Source organism: Microtus pennsylvanicus, chromosome 17 (assembly GCF_037038515.1).
Source record: "Microtus pennsylvanicus isolate mMicPen1 chromosome 17, mMicPen1.hap1, whole genome shotgun sequence".
Classification (NCBI taxonomy): Eukaryota; Metazoa; Chordata; class Mammalia; order Rodentia; family Cricetidae; genus Microtus; species Microtus pennsylvanicus.
Window position 1 is genome coordinate 33,269,816 of NC_134595.1, and position 21,178 is coordinate 33,290,993.

Genomic DNA, 21,178 nt, shown 5'->3' on the forward strand with positions numbered 1-21,178 from the left:
AACGTTGCCTTCTCTCATTTCCTTCCTGGAGAATCACCCACTTGGATCATTTACCCCTTTCACGCTCAGCTATTTTCCTCTTCCAACTTGAGGTTCTTTACATAACTTAATATTAATCCCTTGCCGATAATCTTTCTGTTGTCTCTTCCTACCTTGACTCGTCTTTTAAGCAAACTAAGGCCCCAAAGTGCTTAAAATCTTGATGTAATTTATCAACCGTGTACTCTTGCCTTTTATATCACATCTAAGCAGGCCTCCAATGTTCTAAATACATCCAACACTTTAAATCCATTTTCTATATTTCTTTCTAATACTTTTATGGTTTTCTCACGTGGATCTTCTGTATTTTGCTCACATAGCCCAGGCTCTCAAACTCACTATGCAGCTCAAACTGGCCTTCGACTTTTGATCTTCCTGCCTCCAACTCACAAATATTGGAATGACAGATATGACACCATACCTGACTTTTTAAAAATTTGATTCTTTGATACATACACACACTCCTTTATTTTAGATTTTAAATTTCATTTTATGGGTATGAGTGCTTTGCCTGCATATATGTATGTATAAATGTGCACCACATGTGTGCCTGTGGAGGTCAGAAGAGGTCATCAGATCCCCTGGAACTGGAGTCCCAGATGTTTGTGAGCCACCATGTGGGTGCCGGGGAGGTCCTCTGTAAGAGCAGCCAGTGCTCTTAACCATAAGTCTCTCCAGTGCCTCGTTTATTTTAGGAGAGGACGTAAAGCAGGGATTTCTACCTAAGCGGTTAGTCAACTGTCTTTTACATTTATTTTTAACTTCTTTGTCTTTTAAAGTTTCTTTTATATTTATGTATTATTAATTTATTTTGGCAGTACCTGGAACTGAGCCTAGGGCCTCCCAAAGACTGGGCAACTCCCCTTGGCCTGTATCCTTGGACCTCTTTTCAAATTTTGAAACAGGGTAAAACTGAAGCCTCAGTTTTCCAACTAGTCAAGTTTGAGAGGCTGTCCCATTAGGCCCAGCTGTTCTCGGCATCTTTTGCTGGTAGTTCACTACTGTTCCTGTATTTCTCAGGTGCTGAAATCCCACACGGAAGACATCTATCTATCCCTCTTTTTTTTTCTTTTTCTTTCTTTCTTTTTTTGGGGGGGGGGTTATTTGAGACTGGGTTTCTCTGTGTAGCTTTGGAGCCTATCTTATCCTGGAACTCACTCTCTAGACCAGGCTGGCCTCGAACTCACAGAGATACACCTTCCTCTGCCTCCCGAGTGCTGGGATTAAACGCATGCACCACCACCGCCTGGGCCCATCTCTAATTAGCCATCCTATTTCAATGACTGCTGTGCTTGCTCCCATGCCCACCCACAGGATTTACTGTCACATGAGATCTGGTGTGAGCATTGTTCGTGGGGGGTATGAGGTAGAACTCAGAAGTCGTCGTGTGCTCAGCATGTACAAGGCCATGATTCAAATCCTAGTATCAGAAAATAAACACAAATTTCTTTTTAATTTAAAAAATATTTTAAGGGCTGGAGAGATGGCTCAGAGGTTAAGAGCACTGCCTGCTCTTCCAAAGGTCCTGAGTTCAATTCCCAGCAACCACATGGTGGCTCACAACCATCTGTAATGGGGTCTGGTCTGCAGGCATACACACAGACAGAATAGTGTATACATAATAAATAAATAAATAAATAAATAAATATTTTAAAATATGTGTGTTGCATGTGTGTGTGTGTGGGGGGGTGCCTGTGGGAAGTCAGAAGGCACTGGATCCCTTGGAGATGGAGCTGCAAGTGATTGTAAGTCACCTGATGTTGGTGCTAGGGACTGAGCTCAAGATCTCTGGAAGAACAGTGCCTGCTCTTCACTGACACAGCTCTTTAGACCCCAGCAGTAATAAATTCTTACTAAATTCATTACTGTGCATTAAACTTACAGCTAGAGTGACTCCCCCTGAATATTATCATTATATTCTATTTCTTACTATTCTAAGATCTCTGAAGTACTAGATTATAGGTGTGTACCATCACACATGGTCTTGATTTAAGATTCTCACAGCTACATTTCTCTTTTTTGATTAATTAAAAACTTTTTTCATACAATGTACTTTGACCCTATTCTTTCCTCTCCCAGCTACAATTCTTTTTTTTTTTTTTTTTTTTTGGTTTTTCGAGACAGGGTTTCTCTGTGGCTTTGGAGCCTGTCCTGGAACTAGCTCTGTAGACCAGGGTGGTCTCGAACTCACAGAGATCCGCCTGCCTCTGCCTCCCGAGTGCTGGGATTAAAGGCGTGCGCCACCATCGCCCGGCCCAGCTACAATTCTTGATACGAACATTTTTTTTCTTAGCTAGGTGTAGTGGCACCTAACTTATTCATCCCAGCACTCAAGAAGCAGAGGCAGGCAAAACTCTGTAAGTCTGGGGATAGCCTGCTCCACCCAGAGAGCTCCAGGCATGCCAGGACTACATAGTGAGAACCTGTTTCAAAATAAAAACAGGGCTGGAGAGATGGCTCAGAGGTTAAGAGCACTAGCTGTTCTTCCAGAGGCCCTGAGTTCAATTCTCTCTCAGCAACCATGTGGTGGTTCACAACTATCTGTAATGATATCTGGTGCCCTCTTCTGGAGCGCAGGCAGAACACTGTATACATAATAAATACACCTTTAAACAGAGCAGTGGTGGCACAGGCCTTTAATCCTAGCACTCAGGAGACAGAGAGAGGCAGATCTCTCTGAGTTCGAGGCCAGCCTGGTTTACAGAGCGACTTCCAGGATAGGCTCCAAGCTACACAGAGAAATCCTGTCTCGAAAAACCAAAACAAATAAAACTTTTCATGACCTATGATTCTTGTCTGATTTTGTTCTCAAAATCAGCGGCTTCAGAAAATAAATGTGACATGATCTTTTTGCATCCGTTCATTTTTATTTATGTATATTATATGTTATTTATAATCTCTATTATTGCCTATGTTTTTTACAGCACTAAATATCAAGCTGAGATCAAAGCCAGTGTGGCCTATAGAGTGAATTCCAGCACAGCCAGGACTACACAAGGAAATTTTGTCTCACCCGCTCCCCCTTTCCCTCCCAAAAAAACAATCCCTGAGCTCAAAAACCTACCTGCCTCTGGGCTTGCTGCAAGCTCAGGACTTGAAATCCCACCAATTCCCACCCTGGAAACTCCCTGGAAAACGCCTCCCCCAAGAGACCCAGTATAAGTCTGTCTCCTGCTCAGTTCTCTGCTGCTTCTCACCTGAGTCACCCTCTTGTGAGAGGTTTGTTGTGTGGTGTGACTTCATGACATTCCTCGGCTCCTGACTGCTAGGATACCTTGCCCCTCAGAGCTGCAACACTTACCCCATTTTTCCCCTTGAGACACAACCTCGCTGTATAGCTTTGGCAATCCTGGTACCTGTTGTGTAGCTCAGGTTAGCCTCAAACTTACAGCAAACCTCCTGCCTCAGCTTCTCAAAGACTGGGGTTTCTAGGCATGCACCATCAAGCCCTGCCTGAAGTTTCAGTATACACTTTTTCTTTGTGAATTATCTTAAGCTATAAACCAACATTCATACAGAAAAATTTTTTTAAAAAATCATATTTTTATGTGTTCAGGTATTTTGCCTGCATGTATGCATGCAAAGGCTGAAAGAGGGTTTTGGAAGCCCTAGAACTGAAGCTACAGACAGTTGTAAGTGGCTATGGAGGTGCTGGGAATCAAACCCAGGTCCTCTGGAAGAGCAGCCAGTGCTCTGAACCACTGAGCCATCTCTCCAGACCTAGAGACTACTTTCTTTTGTCCACTGCAACCACAGTCTGGCAACAGATGCAAGAATCCAGAAAAAGCACCTCTGAGGAGAAATATTTATGTGAAGTATGATGTATGAAGTAAAATATGTTATTTATAGGATTTATAACAAACATATATAGTTTGTGTTTTTAACATGGGGTCTCCCGTAGCCCAGACAAATCTAGAACTCTGTACATCGTGGACTTGAACTCTTAACCTTCATACCTTGGCCTCCTGAATGCTAGGGTTACAAGACATTATAGTTTGTTGCTAAATGTTTACCAAGGAGCTACGACTGTCTAAGTTTCAACTTCCTTATCTTCAAGATGAGACCACAGTTGTCTCTACTAGCAAATGGTTGTATTCCCAGCACTACAGTGGTGACAACAGAAAGATCAAAAGCGTCAGCCTGCACTACAGTATGGGAGATTCTGTCGCAAGCCAAACACACAACAAAAACAGGACAAGAACACCTGTCTCCAGGGTGTTGGACCATGAACCTGAAGCATTTGGAGGGGGTCTAATCCAATACCAACACACACACTCCTCCACCATTCCTAGCTAGGGCAGCAGAAGAGGGAAACTTGCCGTCTCTTCACCCAGGAATCTATCATCTCCCCCACCACAAATCTTGCCTCTGGGTTCTATAACCCACCCCTGACCCTAAGCCCCCACCCCATGACCTATCTGCTCAGTCATCTTGCTTTTTATTTCCATGTTTCTTAGACAATTTCTCCCTGATAGAAAAACATACTGACTTCTCTCAGAGGCTGCAAAGTAAACAAAAATGTTCTTACCTAATCCCCAAGCTACTGTCTCACCTGCTCGGGCATCTGTAACTGAGACTCGGCTCTCAGGGCTCCTCCTGCTAGGTGCATCCTAATGCAATCACTTCAATAGGGTGAATCTGGTCCCTTAAACATCGTTACTGAGGGCTGGCCAGATTGCTTGCTGCCAGATTTGACAATCTGAGTTCAACCCGTAGGACCCACGTGGCAGAAGGAAAGAACTGCTGGGGCTGGAGAGATGGCGCAGAGGTCAGGAGCACACACCGCTCTTCCACAGGGACCTGTGTTCGGTTCCTGGCACCCACATCAGAAGGCTCGAAACCATCTGTAAGTCTAGGGACATCTGACACCTCTTGCCTCTTTGGGCAACTGCAGTCATGGCCACAGACTCATACATGCACATAATGAACAGAAATAAAAATTAAAAAGCCCAAACTGCTCCTGTCCAGCAAAGTAGCATTTTTCTTCAGCATTCCCTTGGGCCTCTGATGACTCCATCTTTTTCCTGAAGACCTAAATAATACAAAGCCTTGGGCTGGAGAGATGGTTCAGTAGTTAAGAGCATTGCCTGCTCTTCCAAAGGTCCTGAGTTCAATTCCCGGCAACCACATGGTGGCTCACAACCATCTGTAATGAGGTCTTGTGCCCTCTTCTGGCCTGCAGACATACACACAGACAGAATAATATTGTATACATAATAAATAAATTAAAAAAAATAATACAAAGCCTTCCCACAGTCCGGTCACCACTAGGATCCACTATCGGCCACTCTCCTTCTGTTTCAACATGTACTTGTTTTTCTTTTTTTTTTCGAGACAGGGTTTCTCTGTGGCTTTGGAGCCTGTCCTGGAACTAGCTCTTGTAGACCAGGTTGGTCTCGAACTCACAGAGATCCGCCTGCCTCTGCCTCCCGAGTGCTGGGATTAAAGGCATGCGCCACCACCGCCCGACAACTTGTACTTGTGAAGGTGGCTCCTACCTCTGTATTACTGGGTGTCACAGAGCATATTTCTCCCCTTCTTTCTTCCTATGGGAAGCTCACCTGGCGTGTGGAGCCTGATCCCACCACCCCTGACCCCAGAAAGGGGCTATGAGGACAGCCATATCCCAGCCATTGCCAACGGTGGCTATAGAAAGTGGAAGAATTGCTTCGTGATTCATCCCAAACAAGACACACAGACTTCCAAGAAAGATGGATATTTTTCTAGCCTCCGTGTGGCCATTACTGGAGGACCATTTTCAGCCGTCACCATCCCCAGCAAATTCATCCATGTCTTTGCCTGAAGCTATCTTGGACTTCAAACCAAAGCCCAGTTCATCACTTTTCCTCCTCAGACCACTCCAACTTGGGGGAGGGGCTTTCTTGATACAAAAATCTCAGCTCCCCTCCTCAATGCACACCTCCTGTCGCCAAACTCCCAATAAGGTAGTCACGAGCACCAAAGTTCTAAAGGTATGTGTCTTTATGTTGTCCCTGGCCCCCTTGTCACAACACTGGGCACACTGATATTCCTCCCCCAAGCACCTGTAGAAACCTCTCCTAAGACAATGGTCATCCTAGTGTGAGACCTGCCTAAACAGCTTCGAGGGCTCTCCATCCAGCCCCTGCAGCTGCACCACCTCAGCCTGGCTGCACCTGACACCACCTGCGGTGCTGGACCAACCACATGTTTCTTGACAACTCCCCCAACCCCCACACACCCCAAAGAAGTTTTTTTTTTTATGGTTTATTTAACTTTATTTAAATTTATTGGTGTGAAGTGTCAGATCCCCTGGAACTGATCTTCAGACAGTTGTGAGCTGCCATGTGGGTGCTGGGAATTGAACCCGGGTCCTCTGGAAGAGCAAGTAATGCTCTTAACCACTGAGCCATCTCTCCAGCCCCCCCCCCCAAAGAAGTTTTAAAGAGACGTGGGTTGGACCTGGGCAGCCAGTCTGCAGGTACCCCTCAGCCTGGGGGTTACTTCCAAGGACCTTCTCATTCAGAGTCAGTTACCTCGTAACAAAGGGTGGGACGTGGTGGCCCAGTTCCTAGGTCTCCATACTTGCATCTTGGATTGCTTTCCCAGATGTGGCCCAAGCCCTTCCCCCTCACATGTTCTCTCCTCAGCCTCCAGGACTCCCAGTCCTCCTCCACGCCTCAGAGCCTTCGCTTGCAGTTCCCATGACTAGAACGCCTCCCTCCCTTGATTACAAGGTGAATCCCCATTCATCTGAGAGCATCTGTCACCAGCGTCATCTCCCTTACGGCCTCTCCCAAATCCAAGCGCTGCTTCTCTCCCTTCGTCATTCATGCAAACGTTTATTGAGGGCCATTACACGCCAGGCGCTGTAATTACAAAGATAACACGCCCACTCTGCCTTTGAGTGTGGTTGAGGAGGCAGACGTATAAACACAGCACGTAGGAAAAAGTTTATTGTTTTGTACGTTTCATCTTTTCTTCTTATAAAAATAATGCGCACCAAGGCTACAACACTCCAGAAGTATAAAGTGAGTCCCTTGACGTAACTATTACTAATACTTTCCTACGTAATTATCTAGGCTGTGTTCGGTATTTAAAGTCAGGTGTTCACATATTATTTTGCTTGATTTCCTTTGGACATCTGTGTACACATATTTCACAGCCTCATCTCACCTTTGATGGCTACAGAGCAAGGAAACATATGGTCACGCCATGATGGACTCACTGCTGACAACGGAGGCTTAGGTTGTGTTCAGTGTGCGTTACAGAGAAATTTCCACCAAGTGCGCAGGTGCCTCGGCAGGGGGACATTCCAGAGGCAGCATATTAACTTGACACTGTCCCTGCAAGGGTCCAAGAGCACCCTGAACAGATACAAAACAGTGCCACTTGCGGATGGGCCTTCCCAGGCTTGGATAGGCAGGAGTGGGCTGCCCTAGAAGGTGGTTCAAAGGATGTAAGAGTTTTCCAAACAGAGGCCTGAGGGGGGGGGTGTGCTCTGGGCAAAGGGAGCTACAGATTCGGAGGATCGGTTGTGAAAATTCCCAGCAAGGTCTGAAGGACTGGATGGGGCTGAAACAGGGATCACAGGCAAGTCATGACAAGTCCTGCGTGCCCAGATGAGACAGTCCCAGGGACCCGTGGGCTTCACCTAGAGCATTTAGCCTGGTGCACCTTGGCAGTGAACTGCCCTGCTACTCTTGGGCCTCAGTCCTAGGACCTTTCCCAAGAAGTCTCAAGAGATGGCAAATGCGAAGGCACTAATGGATGGAGAGGCTCCATCACAGTAGAAGGGACCCCTTCCTCAGCCCTACCCCCATGTCAACAACTAATCGGCCTTCTTCCCCATACTGTGTGGGCCCCGAAGAAGACAAACAAATGTTCTCCCCCCTTCTTCCTGGGTTTCAGAAGTCAATGCAGTAGCTGGTCTTTGCCAACAGAGTATCTCCCAGCATCCTCGTAGACAAGTGGAGTTCTGTTTAGAGCTCTAAGCAGGCCAGGATGTCACCAAGCTTGCTCTGTCCTTGGGTCAGCTAATGGAAGAAACTCAAAGTCTCCCATTGGCTGGCCACTGACTGGAGAAGCATGCAATCCCGACAGCTTCGGACTACATGCTGACTGCGCTCCACGAGCCAGGCAATTGCTTAACACTAGACATGCAAGCTCACTTAATCCTGTTGGTGCCTCTGCGGTACAAATGGAAACAATGCCAGCGGAGCAAGGGAGCACCGGAGGCAGAGCTGCTCTTGGGCTACCCGGTAGGGGGCATGCACCCATCTCACTGCATCCTGCTGTGCTTGGCAGATGTGTGTGTGCCTGCAGCTGTGCCCTGCAGAGACAAGGATGGCAGCAGCTAGCTTTGGGTAGGGGCCTCAGGGTTCAGGGACTGTGAACTTGCAGGGCTGTGAGGCCTCCACCTCCTGATCACTTTCAGTAATGCAAACATTGATTTGGGGCAGGGCACCCCAGTACCCTTCCCTGACCCCTTCTCCTACTTGTTTCCAGCTCATATGTTCTTTTTGTTTGTTTGTTTGTTTTTTGAGAGGGTTTTTCTGTAGCTTTGGAGCCTGTCCTGGAACTCCCTCTGTAGACCAGGCTGGCCTCGAACTCACAGAGATCTGCCTTTAAGATTTATTTTTAATGATTGATTTGTTACTGTTGCTTGAGGCAGGGTTTCTCTGTGTAGCCCTGGCTGTCCTAGAATTCATTCTGTAAACCAGGTTAGCCTCGAACTCACAGATGTCCGCCTGCCTCTGCCTCTTGAGTGCTGCGATTAAAGGCATGTGCGCCACTAACACCTGGTGATTGTTTTAATTTTAAAGTGTGTGTGTGTGTGTATGTACACGTATATGAATGTACACAAGCACACATGAGTGTGAATCCAGGTGCCTGCAGAGGCTAGAGGTGTTGAATCTCCCTGGAGTTACAGATGGTTGCAAGCCACTTAATATTGGTGCTGGAAATTTATTGGGTTCTTTGGAAAGAGTAATAAGTACTCTTAATCACTGAACTGAGACACCTTGCGGTGTGTGTGTGTGTTGTGTGTGTGTGTGTTCACAGAGGCCAGAAGAGGGCATAAGATTCCCTGGAACCGGACTTAGAAGAACTGTGAACTGCTCAATAAAGGTGCTGGCAACCAAACTCCAGTCCTCTGCAAGAGCAGCATTGATCCAGCCCTCCACCCCAGATGTCTGAGATGGAAAAGAAGGGGAGCAGTGGAAGTAACTCAAGGTCTAGATGGGGAGTCTGCCTTGGAGCCTGGAACCAACAAAACCTCCTGAGCCTGTGAACAGTGTCTTCTGTGCTGTGTGAGGACACACTCTCACTTTCTAGTACAATCTTGTCCTGCATGAGCTAATGGGACAGGAAGTGCCTGTCACCGGGGCAGGGTCAAGGAAGAGTGGTGGCTGGGTAGGAAGGGAACAGACACTTACCTTGGCTTCGAAGAAGTTCTTGGCACCTCGGACGCCCTCCAGGGCAACATCGATCTCAGAGAGATTGGCCAACGCCAGCAGCCCACTGTCCTCCTGCAGCTCACCGGCAGCAGCCTTGTGAAAAATGAGCAGGAACTGCGGAAGGGAGAGGCCCAGAGGGTTACTGTTATCCTGGATGTCTCACCAACACGTGTGCAATACACCCCCTGGCCTGAGCAAATGACATTCTTGTCAAACATTTGAAAAGGGTGGGGTTTTAAAAAAGATTTATTTTTAATTCTGTGCATGTGTGTGGTGTGTGCACACGTATGGCCGCAGGTGTTCACAGACTGCAGAAGAAGGCATTGGCCCCCCTGGAGCTGCGGTTCCTGGAAGTTGTAAGCTGCCTGATAGGGGGATTAGGAACCAAACTTGGATCCTCTGCCAGAGCAGCAAGCACCCTTAGCCATCTTTCCTACCTGGGAAGGACATTTATATCTATGTATACGTGGAGAATTATTTTGTCCCTTACCAGATCATCAAGACCAAAAAGAGGGGAGGGGCTAAGGACATAGCTCAGTGGTAAAGCAATGCTTAGTATGTGTAAATCCCCAGAACCAAATAAATTAATTGAATTAAATATTGTTCTCTGACCCATCCTGCAATGCCACTGATGGGAATCTATCCCTCAAAAATCCAAACAATAAGGCTGCAGATTAGCCCAGTTGGTAGAAAGCCCCGGGTTCAATCCCTAGTAAATACTGCATGAACATGGCAGTATAGGCCTGTAATCCTAGCGTTTATGCATTTGCTTGTATTCGTTTCTTTGAGACGAGGTCTCACTATGCAACCTTGGCTGGCCTAGAAGTGGCTATCTATATACCAGAAATCCACTTGTCTGCCTGTCTCTTAAGTGCTGGGATTGAAGGCATATGCCTGGCTCTCTCTCTCTCTCTCTCTCTCTCTCTCTCTCATTCATTCATTCAGTGTGTGTGTATGTGTGTTAACATGGTACACGCGTGGAGGTCAGAGGACAGTTTACAGGAGTTGGCTCTCTTCCACCATGTAAGCCCGTGAGACTAAAGGGGTCATCAGGCCTGGCCTTTCTTTACCCACGTGAGCCATCTCACTGCCGCTCCTCCCCACCCCATCTTTTTAATATCTCTTAGCCACCTCTGTTTTTCTCACGTGCTCTGTTCTTGCATGAGACTGCCTACCTTTCTTGTGGTTTACTAAGAGATCTTCGTAGGCCTCAGTCTGTTTGAAATGCTTTAGTTCTGCCGCTTGTCATCTAAGCAGGCTGTGGCTATGGCTGTTTTATTTGTTCACACACACATGTGGAGGTCAGAGGATAAATTGTAAGAGTCAATTCTCGCCTTTCATTGTGGGAGTCCCTGGGATCGAACTCAGGTCAGCAGGCTTGACAGCGAGTGTCTCTCCCCACTGCGCCACCTCCCCAACCCTGTCCATTATTTTGATTTGTTTTTTGTTTTTGTTTTGTTTTTGAGACAGGGTTCCTCTACATAGTCCTGACTGTCCTAGAACTCACTCTGTAGACCAGGCTGGTCTCAAGCTCATAGAGATCTATCTGTCTTGGCCTCCGGAATGCTAGGATTAAGGGTGTGCAACCACATTCGGCTGTTTTCCGACCTTTTAAGATGAGAGGATCCCACTGTGTTGCTGGTCTCAACGGATACTCCAACATTGGCTTCTGGAGTGAGTGGATCAACAGGTGTGTGCCGCCGCCATTCCTGGCTTTTTTTGGTTTGTTTTTCGAGACAGGGTTTCTCTGTGTAGCCCTGGCTGTCCTGAAACTCACTCTGTAGACCAGGCTTGCCTCACCTGCCTCTGCATCCCTGAGTGCTGGGATTAAAGGCGTGTGCCACCATTGTCCAGCTCCTGGCTTCTTTATGGTATCTTCTGACTCAGAAAAGTTTTACATAAAATTTGCCAAATGCTTTTCTTTCCTCTTACCAGAGGCTTAGAAAAACCTTCCCCAACACCAAGGTTACATAAACAGTCAGGTATGTTACTGTCTAGTATTTTTATGGCTTTTTAAAAAAACATGTAAATATTTAATCTCTGCAATGTATTCTGTTCTATTGCGAAGGTAATCATTAACCTTATTTTCTTCCAAATAGTTACTTAGTAAGCCCCACATTTATTGCATAATCCACTGTCTTCCTCCACATTCAAAATGTGTGGTCCGAACAAAGCAACTCTTAGAGGGCATCTGTATTAGGGTCCCCACAGGATAAATTCTTAAAGGCCAGTCTCTCCTCTACCTGACCCTATCTACCTGGGCTACTTTCTAATTATTTAGTTCCCTTCTTTAAGTGTTTTTATAAAGCTAGCATGCTGGTTTACACACAACAGGAGGCAGAGGTAGGAGGATTGCCAAGAGCTTCAGGCCAGCATGGGCTATGGTATGAAACTCCAGCCTCAAACAAAACAAAACAAAAACTCTATGAATTTTCTTCGTTTTGTATATGTGCATGTCATGGAATATACATGGAGTCAGAGGACAACTTTGTTGTTCTATCCACCATGTGCGTCCCCAAGACTGAATTCAGATTGTCAGGATTTGCCCCCACAAATATCTACAAGTTGGGAAGGAGCAAGGGAGACATGGATCCACGGTTAAGGGCGCTCAGGCTCTTTCCCAGCACCCAAACCATCCCTAACGCCAGTTTTAGGGGATCTGAGACCCTTTTCTGGCCTTTGTGAACACTAGGTACACATACAGCCATGCAGGCAAAACATTTATAGACGGGGCTGGAGAGATGGCTCAAAGGTTAAGAGCACTGGCTGCTCTTCCAGAGGTCCTGAGTTCAATTCCCAGCAACCACATGGTGGCTCACAACCATCTACAATCTACAATGAGATCTGGTGCCCTCTTCTGGCCTGCAGGCATATATACAGACAGAACATTGTATATATAATAAATAAACCTTTAAAAAAAAAGTTTGGGGCTGGAGAGATGGCTCAGAGGTTAAGAGCATTGCCTGCTCTTCCAAAGGTCCTGAGTTCAATTCCCGGCAACCACATGGTGGCTCACAACCATCTGTAATGAGGTCTGCTGCCCTCTTCTGGCCTGCAGGCATACACACAGACAGAATATTATATACATAATAAAGAAAGAAAGAAAGAAAGAAAGAAAGAAAGAAAGAAAGTTTCTACACTAAATAAAGTTTCTACACATAAAATAAATCTTTAAAAATTACAGATTTATCTAAGCACTGTATAATTTCTATGGATACCATCATCCCTATTTATAAATGGATGGGCCCAAAGCGGTTTCTCCAGGTTTTCAGATGCTATTGAGAGCATGTACAGAGGGCAGATACAGCCATCTTCCCTAAAGAATGCCTTTTCTGAAAGACAGTCAGCTACTTCAACAGGCTTCCTAAATCCCAACTCCAGTGTCTTGGCTCCCGGGGCTACAACATCCTCTTTGCTAAGGAAGCGTGCCTTGAGCCTGCATTTCCTGTTTGGTCCTCCCTCTGCTGTGGACACTGGTAAAGACCAACCCCAGAGGTGAAGTGAGATGTGCGGGGGATAGAAATGCCACCACCTTTACCCACCTGCAGCTTCCAACTCTCTCACTAGAGGCCGGCAAAGACTCAGTCTGCGGCAGATTCTTAGAGCCAAGCACATGGGCTGGAGAGGAAGCAAGCCTGCTAAAGGAGGCCAGGAGTCCGTCCGGCAATGGGATGGAGGCCAGGAGGTTGGGGACAGCGTGACTGCTGCGTTTCTCATGGTTCTCTCTGCTCTCATCAAAGAGATGGATGAGGTAAAGACTTCAGCATTGTGAGCCGTGGGAGGAGTAAATGCCTGCTCCTCAGCGCCTGGCTCCTGTGATGCTTTGGTCCCTAGTCCAACAGTGTGAAGAGGTGGTGGCCGTAAGAAGGCCAATAGGCCACTGAGAGGGAGGATGCTTTTCTTAGGCTGGCATTCCTGTTCTCTCACCATGACGATCTTCCCTCCACACTTGCCCTGTGCCTACCACCCTGAGTTCAAGCTGCATACGGCTTTGACCACGAGCTTTGCAGAGGCCGGTGCCGTGCCCTGGGTCTTCCAGAACTGCAGGCCCGGGCAAACTTTTTTCTTTCTAAATAATCCAAGCTGGGTTGGTCTGGTGGCAACAAAAGAAACCAGGCCAAACACCTAACTGTCCTCACAGTACTTCACTTACTGGAGGTCTCTAGGAGGAGAGCTACCTTCAACAGCAACACTTCTCAGAGATTCAGGCAGACGACTCAGGGAGGAGGGAACATTGTCCTAGCTCAGCACCCAGAGACTCTCTCTCCATTCCCCAAGACTCAGTTTTCTCATCTCTATAGTGGAGGCAGGGCCAGTGAGATGGCTCAGAGTATTTGCCATCAAGACAATCTAAGTTTGGTCTCCAGGGCCCACGTGATGGAAGTTGCCCTCACATCCACGGGTGGGCGGTGGCACCCATGCACCCCTTCCCTTAACACAAAATAGTAGACAAAACAATTTTTTTTTAAAATGTAAGCGGAGGTGACACTGTTCACATTCACAGAAGGGCATTGTGAATCAGAAATGTTAGCGGACCCCTTGGACCTTTCCTGGCACTGTTTGCTCTGAGCCCTGAGGTCCAAGACATTCAGACTGTGGAAGCTTACTCTGCCAGATGACCACAGCATCCCCATCTTAACCCGGGGGACTCCAAAGCCAAGCCAGCCATAAAAGCAAAGAAAAAGAAAATCCAGGTCAACCCGAAAGCATCCAGCGTACCAGGCACTCCCATTTCGGCCATTATACTCCCTCGCTGCCTTGAATGGCGGTCTCCTTCCCTGCCCAGCCTTGTTTGTTTTCCTATTTATAGTCCACAAAGGCTGGCATGGTGTCGAGTTGGAAAATGTCCGAGCTGTGACTCTAAGAAAAAGGGGGAGGGAAGGAGAGGTGGAGAACAAAGGCCGAGGGCAGAGGGAGCCGGCACGGTGCCCTGGGCGCTGTCCTGAGACTGAGGGAATGTTGAACCGCACGACTGAGGCTAGTGGTGTGCAAAGAATACTTCCCGTGTTAGCGCTCTTCATTTGTAAGTGACAGACATACATTACTTATTTTAGGACAAAGGAGGTAACGCACTATAGAAAAGGGATATGGCGAGACCCCAAGGGTGGGCTGGCCAAATAGTTCAGCAGGTGCTTGTTGCCAAGACTGACAACCTGAGTTTCAAGCCCTGGGCTGACATAACGGAAGGGGGAGGGATAACAAGTTATCCTCCGCTCTTCACACACGCACGGCAGCACATGTGTCCCATGCGATAAATAAGGTTAGAAAATGTTTAAAGAAGAGCCCCCGAGGGTAAAGCTAGGTGTGATGGTACGAGCCTGTAATCCCAGCACTTAGGAGGTAGAGGCAAGAGAATCAGGAATTCAGGGTCATCCTCAGCTACGTAGTGAGTTTGAGGTCAGCCTTCCCTACCTAAGACCCTGGCTCCAGCAGTTAACAGCATTTGCTGCTCTTGCAGAGAACCTAAGTGTGAGTCTCAGTTCCCACATGGAAGCTCACTACCGTTTGGAATTCCAGTTCCAGGAGATCTGGTGCTCTGTTCTGGCCTCCAGGGCACAGGACGCACACGTGATATACAGAATGTACATATAGACGTCATAAAATAATAATTTGTAAACAATGTTTTTAAGACCCTGTCTTAACTCCCCCCACCCCTAATATCACACACACACACACACACACACACCAGCGGACTACAGTGATACATGCCTATAATCTCTAACACTAAGGAGGCTAATATAGAAAGATTGCTATGTGTTCAAAGTTAGCCTGGGCTACACAGTGAGTTCTAGACTAGTCTACAGAGTGTGATTCTGTCTTAAAAAAACAAAAAACCAAAACAAAACAGTACTCCAAGGTGACCAGGCATGTGGTATAAGCCTACAGGTTCAGCACTTGGGGAGCTAAAGGAGGAGAATCAAATGTCTGAAGCCAGCCTGGGATAGATTCTGCTTCCAGAAAAGTAGAACTTTCTCAAGGAACACACACTGTGCTGACGGCCTGGAGTCTTCCTGAAGGCCCAGGTGGTTTTTGCCATGGGTATACAGAGCAAAGCAAATTACGGAGCAGGGTCAAGCTTGTGGGGGGTCTAGATGGTCACATGTCCTTCTATACAGTCCACAGATGCAGGACAATCTAGACGTGGGACCAAGATGGGGCTTGGAGCTCACAAAGGATTGATGTGAATGTCATTGGAGCTTTTCACAGGAGTCAAGAGCTGACAAAACTGCCTTGGAAGTCTCTAAGCCTTGGCTGTCCACATCTGCAAGAAATGGCCACACGGAAGCTACTGAAAGTTGGCCAAGCAGCTTAGATTCAGATGGATCACCTATATGTGGCCTCTGAATGAAACAGGAGAGAGGAAGCCGGAGAGATGGCTCAGTGGTTCAGAGTACTGCTCTTGCTAGAAAGATGTCTAAGTCATGGGTTGGTGTTGGAATTCAAAGAAAAAAAAAAGAGTACTGCTTTCAATCCCAAGGGCCTGGCTGATTCAGAACCTACAACGGGAAAATGGAAAATGGTCTATTTCTATCATCCTGTCATTAGGATGCTGTCACAAGTTATATGACATCATTTCCAACTGAAACATCACAAAGTCTTCCAATAAAGCCGATACATACCAAAAAACATTATATAAGAAGTCAGGCAAAGTGGCTCATAGGCAGAAACTCATAGCAATCCTCCTGTCTCAGTTTTCATGTACTGGGATTCTAGACATAAGCTACCATGAAAGATTTTTTTTTTTTTTGAAACAGGTCTCATGTAATTCACTATGTAAGCTGATGCTAGCCTTCGACCCATGATCCTTCCTCTATCTCCTAAGTGCTGGGATTATAGGAACATGCCACACACACAGTTTACAAAAGATGTATTTAAAAGCCGAGTTGAACACTAAATATCAGCCATGAGGACTCAGGCCTGGAGATAAGTGACCCGGAAGGGGAAGCACAGAGCCTGAGGCGAGACCACGCCCACTGCGCAGCCACCCTGGGGTGGAAAGCAACTTTCAAAGATGCAGACTAGCTGGAGGGTGAGGGGGTTGCTAGAAATGGCTGCGGCAGAGACACCGGGATGGTCTGTCGTTGAGTGCATTCAAAGAGCATTCTCAAGAGGCAAACCCATTTGCACTCAGGGGCTGTGGACCGGGGGGAGGGGGGGGGGATGGATGGGGGGTGGGGGGGGTGGATAGCTTGTCAGGCTCAGCGGCCACAGGTACCTCCCGGAAGCTGAGCTTGCCATCGAAGTCCTCATCCACCTCTTTGATCATACTCTTCAGGCCCAGGTGGGTCTGGGGAGCCCCCAGCTTCTCCATCATGAGCTTCAGCTCCATCAGGTCGATAAAACCATCCTTTCCAGCGTCATACCTGCACGGTCAGAGGAGGCAAGGTTAGGGTAAAACAATACACGCTGGTTTTCCAGATCTGTGACTCTTTCGGCTTTAGCCACTGAAAAGTAACTCAACTGCCACAGGCTTTGCAAGGCTTTTCAGACCACTTCACCGTAAGTGACCCTTAAGGCTACCCCCCACCAAGGCCACTTTATCAGAAGGACCCTTTAGGCTACCGCATCAGAAGACACCCCTCTTTTAGCAAGAAGTGTTTGTGCTTTGTCTGCTCAAAACGGGCCTCGTTCACGGTGTTGATTATTTTACCTCCTTCATGTCTTTCATTTTCAGTCAACAGACACAGAGCTACCACCTCCAAATACTGGACTCTGGGCGTGCAGTGGGGCACACTCTGAAACCCAACACACGCTGCACTCAACGACAGACCATCCGGGTGTCTCTGCCGCAGCCATTTCTAGCAACCCCCTCACCCTCCAGCTAGTCTGCATCTTTGAAAGTTGCTTTCCACCCCAGGGTGGCTGCGCAGTGGGCGTGGTCTCGCCTCAGGCTCTGTGCTTCCCCTTCTGGGTCACTTATCTCCAGACCTGAGTCCTCAAGGCTGTGTGCGTGGCTGTCCCCCTCACCGTGGCCAGCCCCTCACTCTAGCCATGGACGGCTGCCTGGAAATAAGACCAGCTTCATTAAGTGAGAGGTTTACCTTGACCCCGTCTCCGTGGGCCAGCCATCTTCAGATGCCTGCTCCGTGACTCCTCCCAGCTACTTCTTACCCAGGTCCCCTTTCAACACCGACCGCCTCACGGGACTGCCCAAGGGCTCCGTGGCTCCCTTCCCAATGAGTACTTCTTATATTTCCTGTTGCTTCCTACTTCCCAGAAACCCCTTTGTTGCTCAGGTTCTGAACATTTTGTTTTAAAGAACAAATAAGAGGCCAGGAGCACCCGCCTTTAATCCCAGCACTCAGGGAGGAAGAGGCAGCTGGATCTCTGTGAGTTTGAGGCCAGTCTGGGTCTACAGAGCAAGTTCCAGGACATCCAGGGTTACACAGAGAAACCCTGTCTTGTAAAACAAAAACAAAAAGAACAAAACAAAACAAAGAATGAATCAACCAATGAGGTCTCTACAGCCAAGGGCTGGGGTCAGATGGGCTGATAATGCGCTCACCCAGGCGGTGCAGTATAGAATAGTTACAGAAAGAATGATCTTCAGCGGTAACAAGGAAGAGAACTTTGATGTTTGCTGCAGCACAGGTGACCCTCAGGGATGCCACAATAAGTGAATTCAGTCACAAAGGGACAGTAGACAAACTCATAGAGACAGAAAGTTGAAGGGTGTTTTCTGGGGCTGGAGAGATGGCTGAATGGGTGCAGGTTCAAGCTGGGACAAGGAAAGGGTCACATTACCGGTACAACAACTATATATGCTTAGTGCCCCCAAACTGTGTTCACCTGAATGGCTAAAATGGTCATTTTATTTCCTTTGTTTATTACTATGATGACGATTATTTTGGTTTTTCGAGACGGGGTTTCACTACAGCTTTGGAGCCTGTCCTGGAACTAGCTCTTGTAGGCCAGGCTGGCCTCGAACTCAGAGATACGCCTGCCTCTGCCTCCCGAGTGATGGGATTAAAGGCATGTACCACCACCACCCGGCTATTATTATTATTATTATTATTTTTAATGTGTAGCCCAGGCTGGCCTCGAACTTGTGATCCTCCTGCCTCTGCCTCCTTCAGCAAATCCTACCAGCATGCACCACCACAACCGACTATTTTTATTATTTTAGACTACGTATATGTACGTGAATCTGTGTGTGGGTATGTTCCCATGAGTGCAAGTACCCACAGAAGCCAGAGGCTTCACTTCAACCTGAAATGAAGTTACAGGAAGTTGCGAACTACCTGATGTGGGTGCTTAGAACCAAATTTAGGTCCTCAGAGCAGGGCTCACTCTTAACCACGGAGCCATCCACCATTCCACTTCCCCCTTCTGTGTGTGTGTGTGTGTATGTGTGTGTGTGTGTGTGTATACATATACATATGTGCCTGTTTAGACTGGGCTCCGGCTCTGTAGCTCAGACCAGCTTCCAGCTCACTCTGAACCTCCCAAGAGCTGGACTGCAGCTGTGTGCAACTATACCCGCTTGAAGGAGTCATTTTTATTATGCACATATTACCATATTTCTAAAAAATTATATTCAGACTTTTCCACTATTCATCTGCCCCCACCCCCATAATGAAAAAGTACCTCTGCCGAGAACCGTCACAATTCACTAAGAAATGTAGCCTGTGGGCAACTGAAAATCTAACCGTGGGCAGTGGCATTTAAAACCCACATTGTCATGCTGGGGAAGGCGCCAGGCAGGACTCCCTGCCCCACTGACACCCTCCATTCTAGCCACAGAGGCTGATTCATGCTGTGCCACCCATTGCCAACACAAGGCCTCTCCTCCCTGACCTTCCGGCTCCCCAACAGCCTTCATTGTGTGTCCTTTTCTGGTGCCAGAATTCACCGCCCTCTCCTATTGGCCGTTTCTTCCTCAAGCCCTCTGAGCCCCCACTGGGCAGAGTCTTGTTGAAAGAGTTACTCTACAAAGCAGATAGTTAAGATCTCTGTGTGACTGGTGATGACCTCTGAGAATCCTGTAATATGGGTGCCCCGTGTCTGGAGATTAAACCAGGGTGCCTCCAGGTTTCCAGATGGGCCAGCCCAGGACCCGGAGGCATCAAAGAATGATGGGTGATCACTTAATAATGCCAAGTACCCAGGTATGGTGGCCCATGCCTGTAATCCCAAACGTCCAGGAAACTGAGGCAGAAATAGCTCAGCGAATTTAAGGCCAACCTGGGCTACACAGCTTGAGACACTACCTCAAAACAAGCAAATAGCGATTTTCACGGGTTAGCCAAAACTGACTCCGTGTAGACCTCATTTGCCTTCTTTTTTACTTGAAATTTAAAGATCTAGGGCTAGGAATATAAACCAGTGGTTCAGCCCTTATCTACGTTGTGTGGGGCTCCAAATTACACTCCCAGAGCCAGGAAAAGAAAGGTTTGAGTTATTTCCCTTTCTTTTTTTTAATTTTTAAAAAATATTTATTTATTTATTATGTATACAATATTTTGTCTACATGTATGCCTGCGGGCCAGAAGAGGTCACCAGACCTCATTACAGATGGTTGTGAGCCACCATGTGGTTGCTGGGAATTGAACTCAGGACCTTTGGAAGAGCAGGCAATGCTCTTAACCTCTGAGCCATCTCTCCAGCCTGTTATTTCCCTTTCTTGGTGATGCCACTTGGGAGTGGAGATGTGGCATAGTGGTTAAGAGCATATATTATTCTTGCAGAGGATCGAGTTCCCAGCACCCACCTGCTCCAACAAGGCCACAGCTCCTAACAGTCACTCCCTATGGACCAAGTGTTTATACATGTGAGTCTATGAGGGCCATTCCTATGCAAACCGTCACAGTGGGTGTAAGAAAAGGGGGGGGGGCAGGAAGTTGGGTGGGTAGGGGAGTGGAGGTGGATCTGGAAGGAATCAGGGGAGAGATATTATTAAAAGGCATTGTCCTAATAAAAACTTGTCCCACTTTGAACGTTGGGGTGCAAGTGTTCCTGTCTCAGTTTGCTTGTGATATGTCCAAAGTAAACTGCTGGGATGGTATACACTCATCTGCTTTTGAAACACAGATGCCAAGCTGGTCCAACAGAAAATCATGGCTAATCCTGATGTCCCTGCTCAGGTGAGCAAGGCTCTCTATTAGACACTTGTGGGAGACTCAAAGGTCCACTCTCCCAGACAAGAAGGGGAACTGTTTGTTCCTGAGCCGTCTAAGGAAGGTGGTCTCAGATCTTGCTGGGGCATAACTGTCAGGGAAGGATCTAGGCCCAAAACATCTGAGTTGGGGCCAGTGAGATGGCTCAGAGGGTAAAGGCCTGACGTCTCAGAACCTACACAGAGGTGGAGGAAACAGCCAGCTCTTCCAAGTTCTGGCCTCCACATGTGCGCCATGGTATGTGGGCACATGCATGCATATATACACACACGACTAATAAAGCAAAAGATACAGGTAGGGAAGAAAAGGATGCTGGCTTGCGGACCAGGAATAAAACACAGCAAGGCGGTCAAGATGCTAAACAGAGAGTCACCTTACAACCCAGCAATCCACTGATGAAGCATGTAACTGAATTTTTCTACTATCAATAAAAAATTCAGAGTTCAGATATTGGGGTAAAAACCCGGTAGATCAAGCAAGCAGTGGAGAAACAACCAGCTGACCCTCCCTCTCCTTGCTTCCCTGATTGAAAAGGCTTGCAAATCTTTCCAAGTCCCTCCCTATTCCTTCCTGTGTCTCTCTATC

General features: G+C 47.3%; 1 protein-coding gene across 1 annotated transcript in view; it reads right to left on the bottom strand.

Moving 5' to 3' along the window:
* Efhd1 (EF-hand domain family member D1) overlaps nucleotides 1-21,178 on the bottom strand; it is a 47,272-nt gene that overhangs the window by 4,029 nt on the left and 22,065 nt on the right. The window contains exons 2-3 of the mRNA XM_075951652.1: nucleotides 16,693-16,840; nucleotides 9,456-9,590 (exon numbers count right to left, since the gene is read on the bottom strand). Of these exons, the coding sequence (XP_075807767.1) occupies nucleotides 9,456-9,590; nucleotides 16,693-16,840 (283 nt within the window). The remainder of the gene's footprint in view (nucleotides 1-9,455; nucleotides 9,591-16,692; nucleotides 16,841-21,178) is intronic.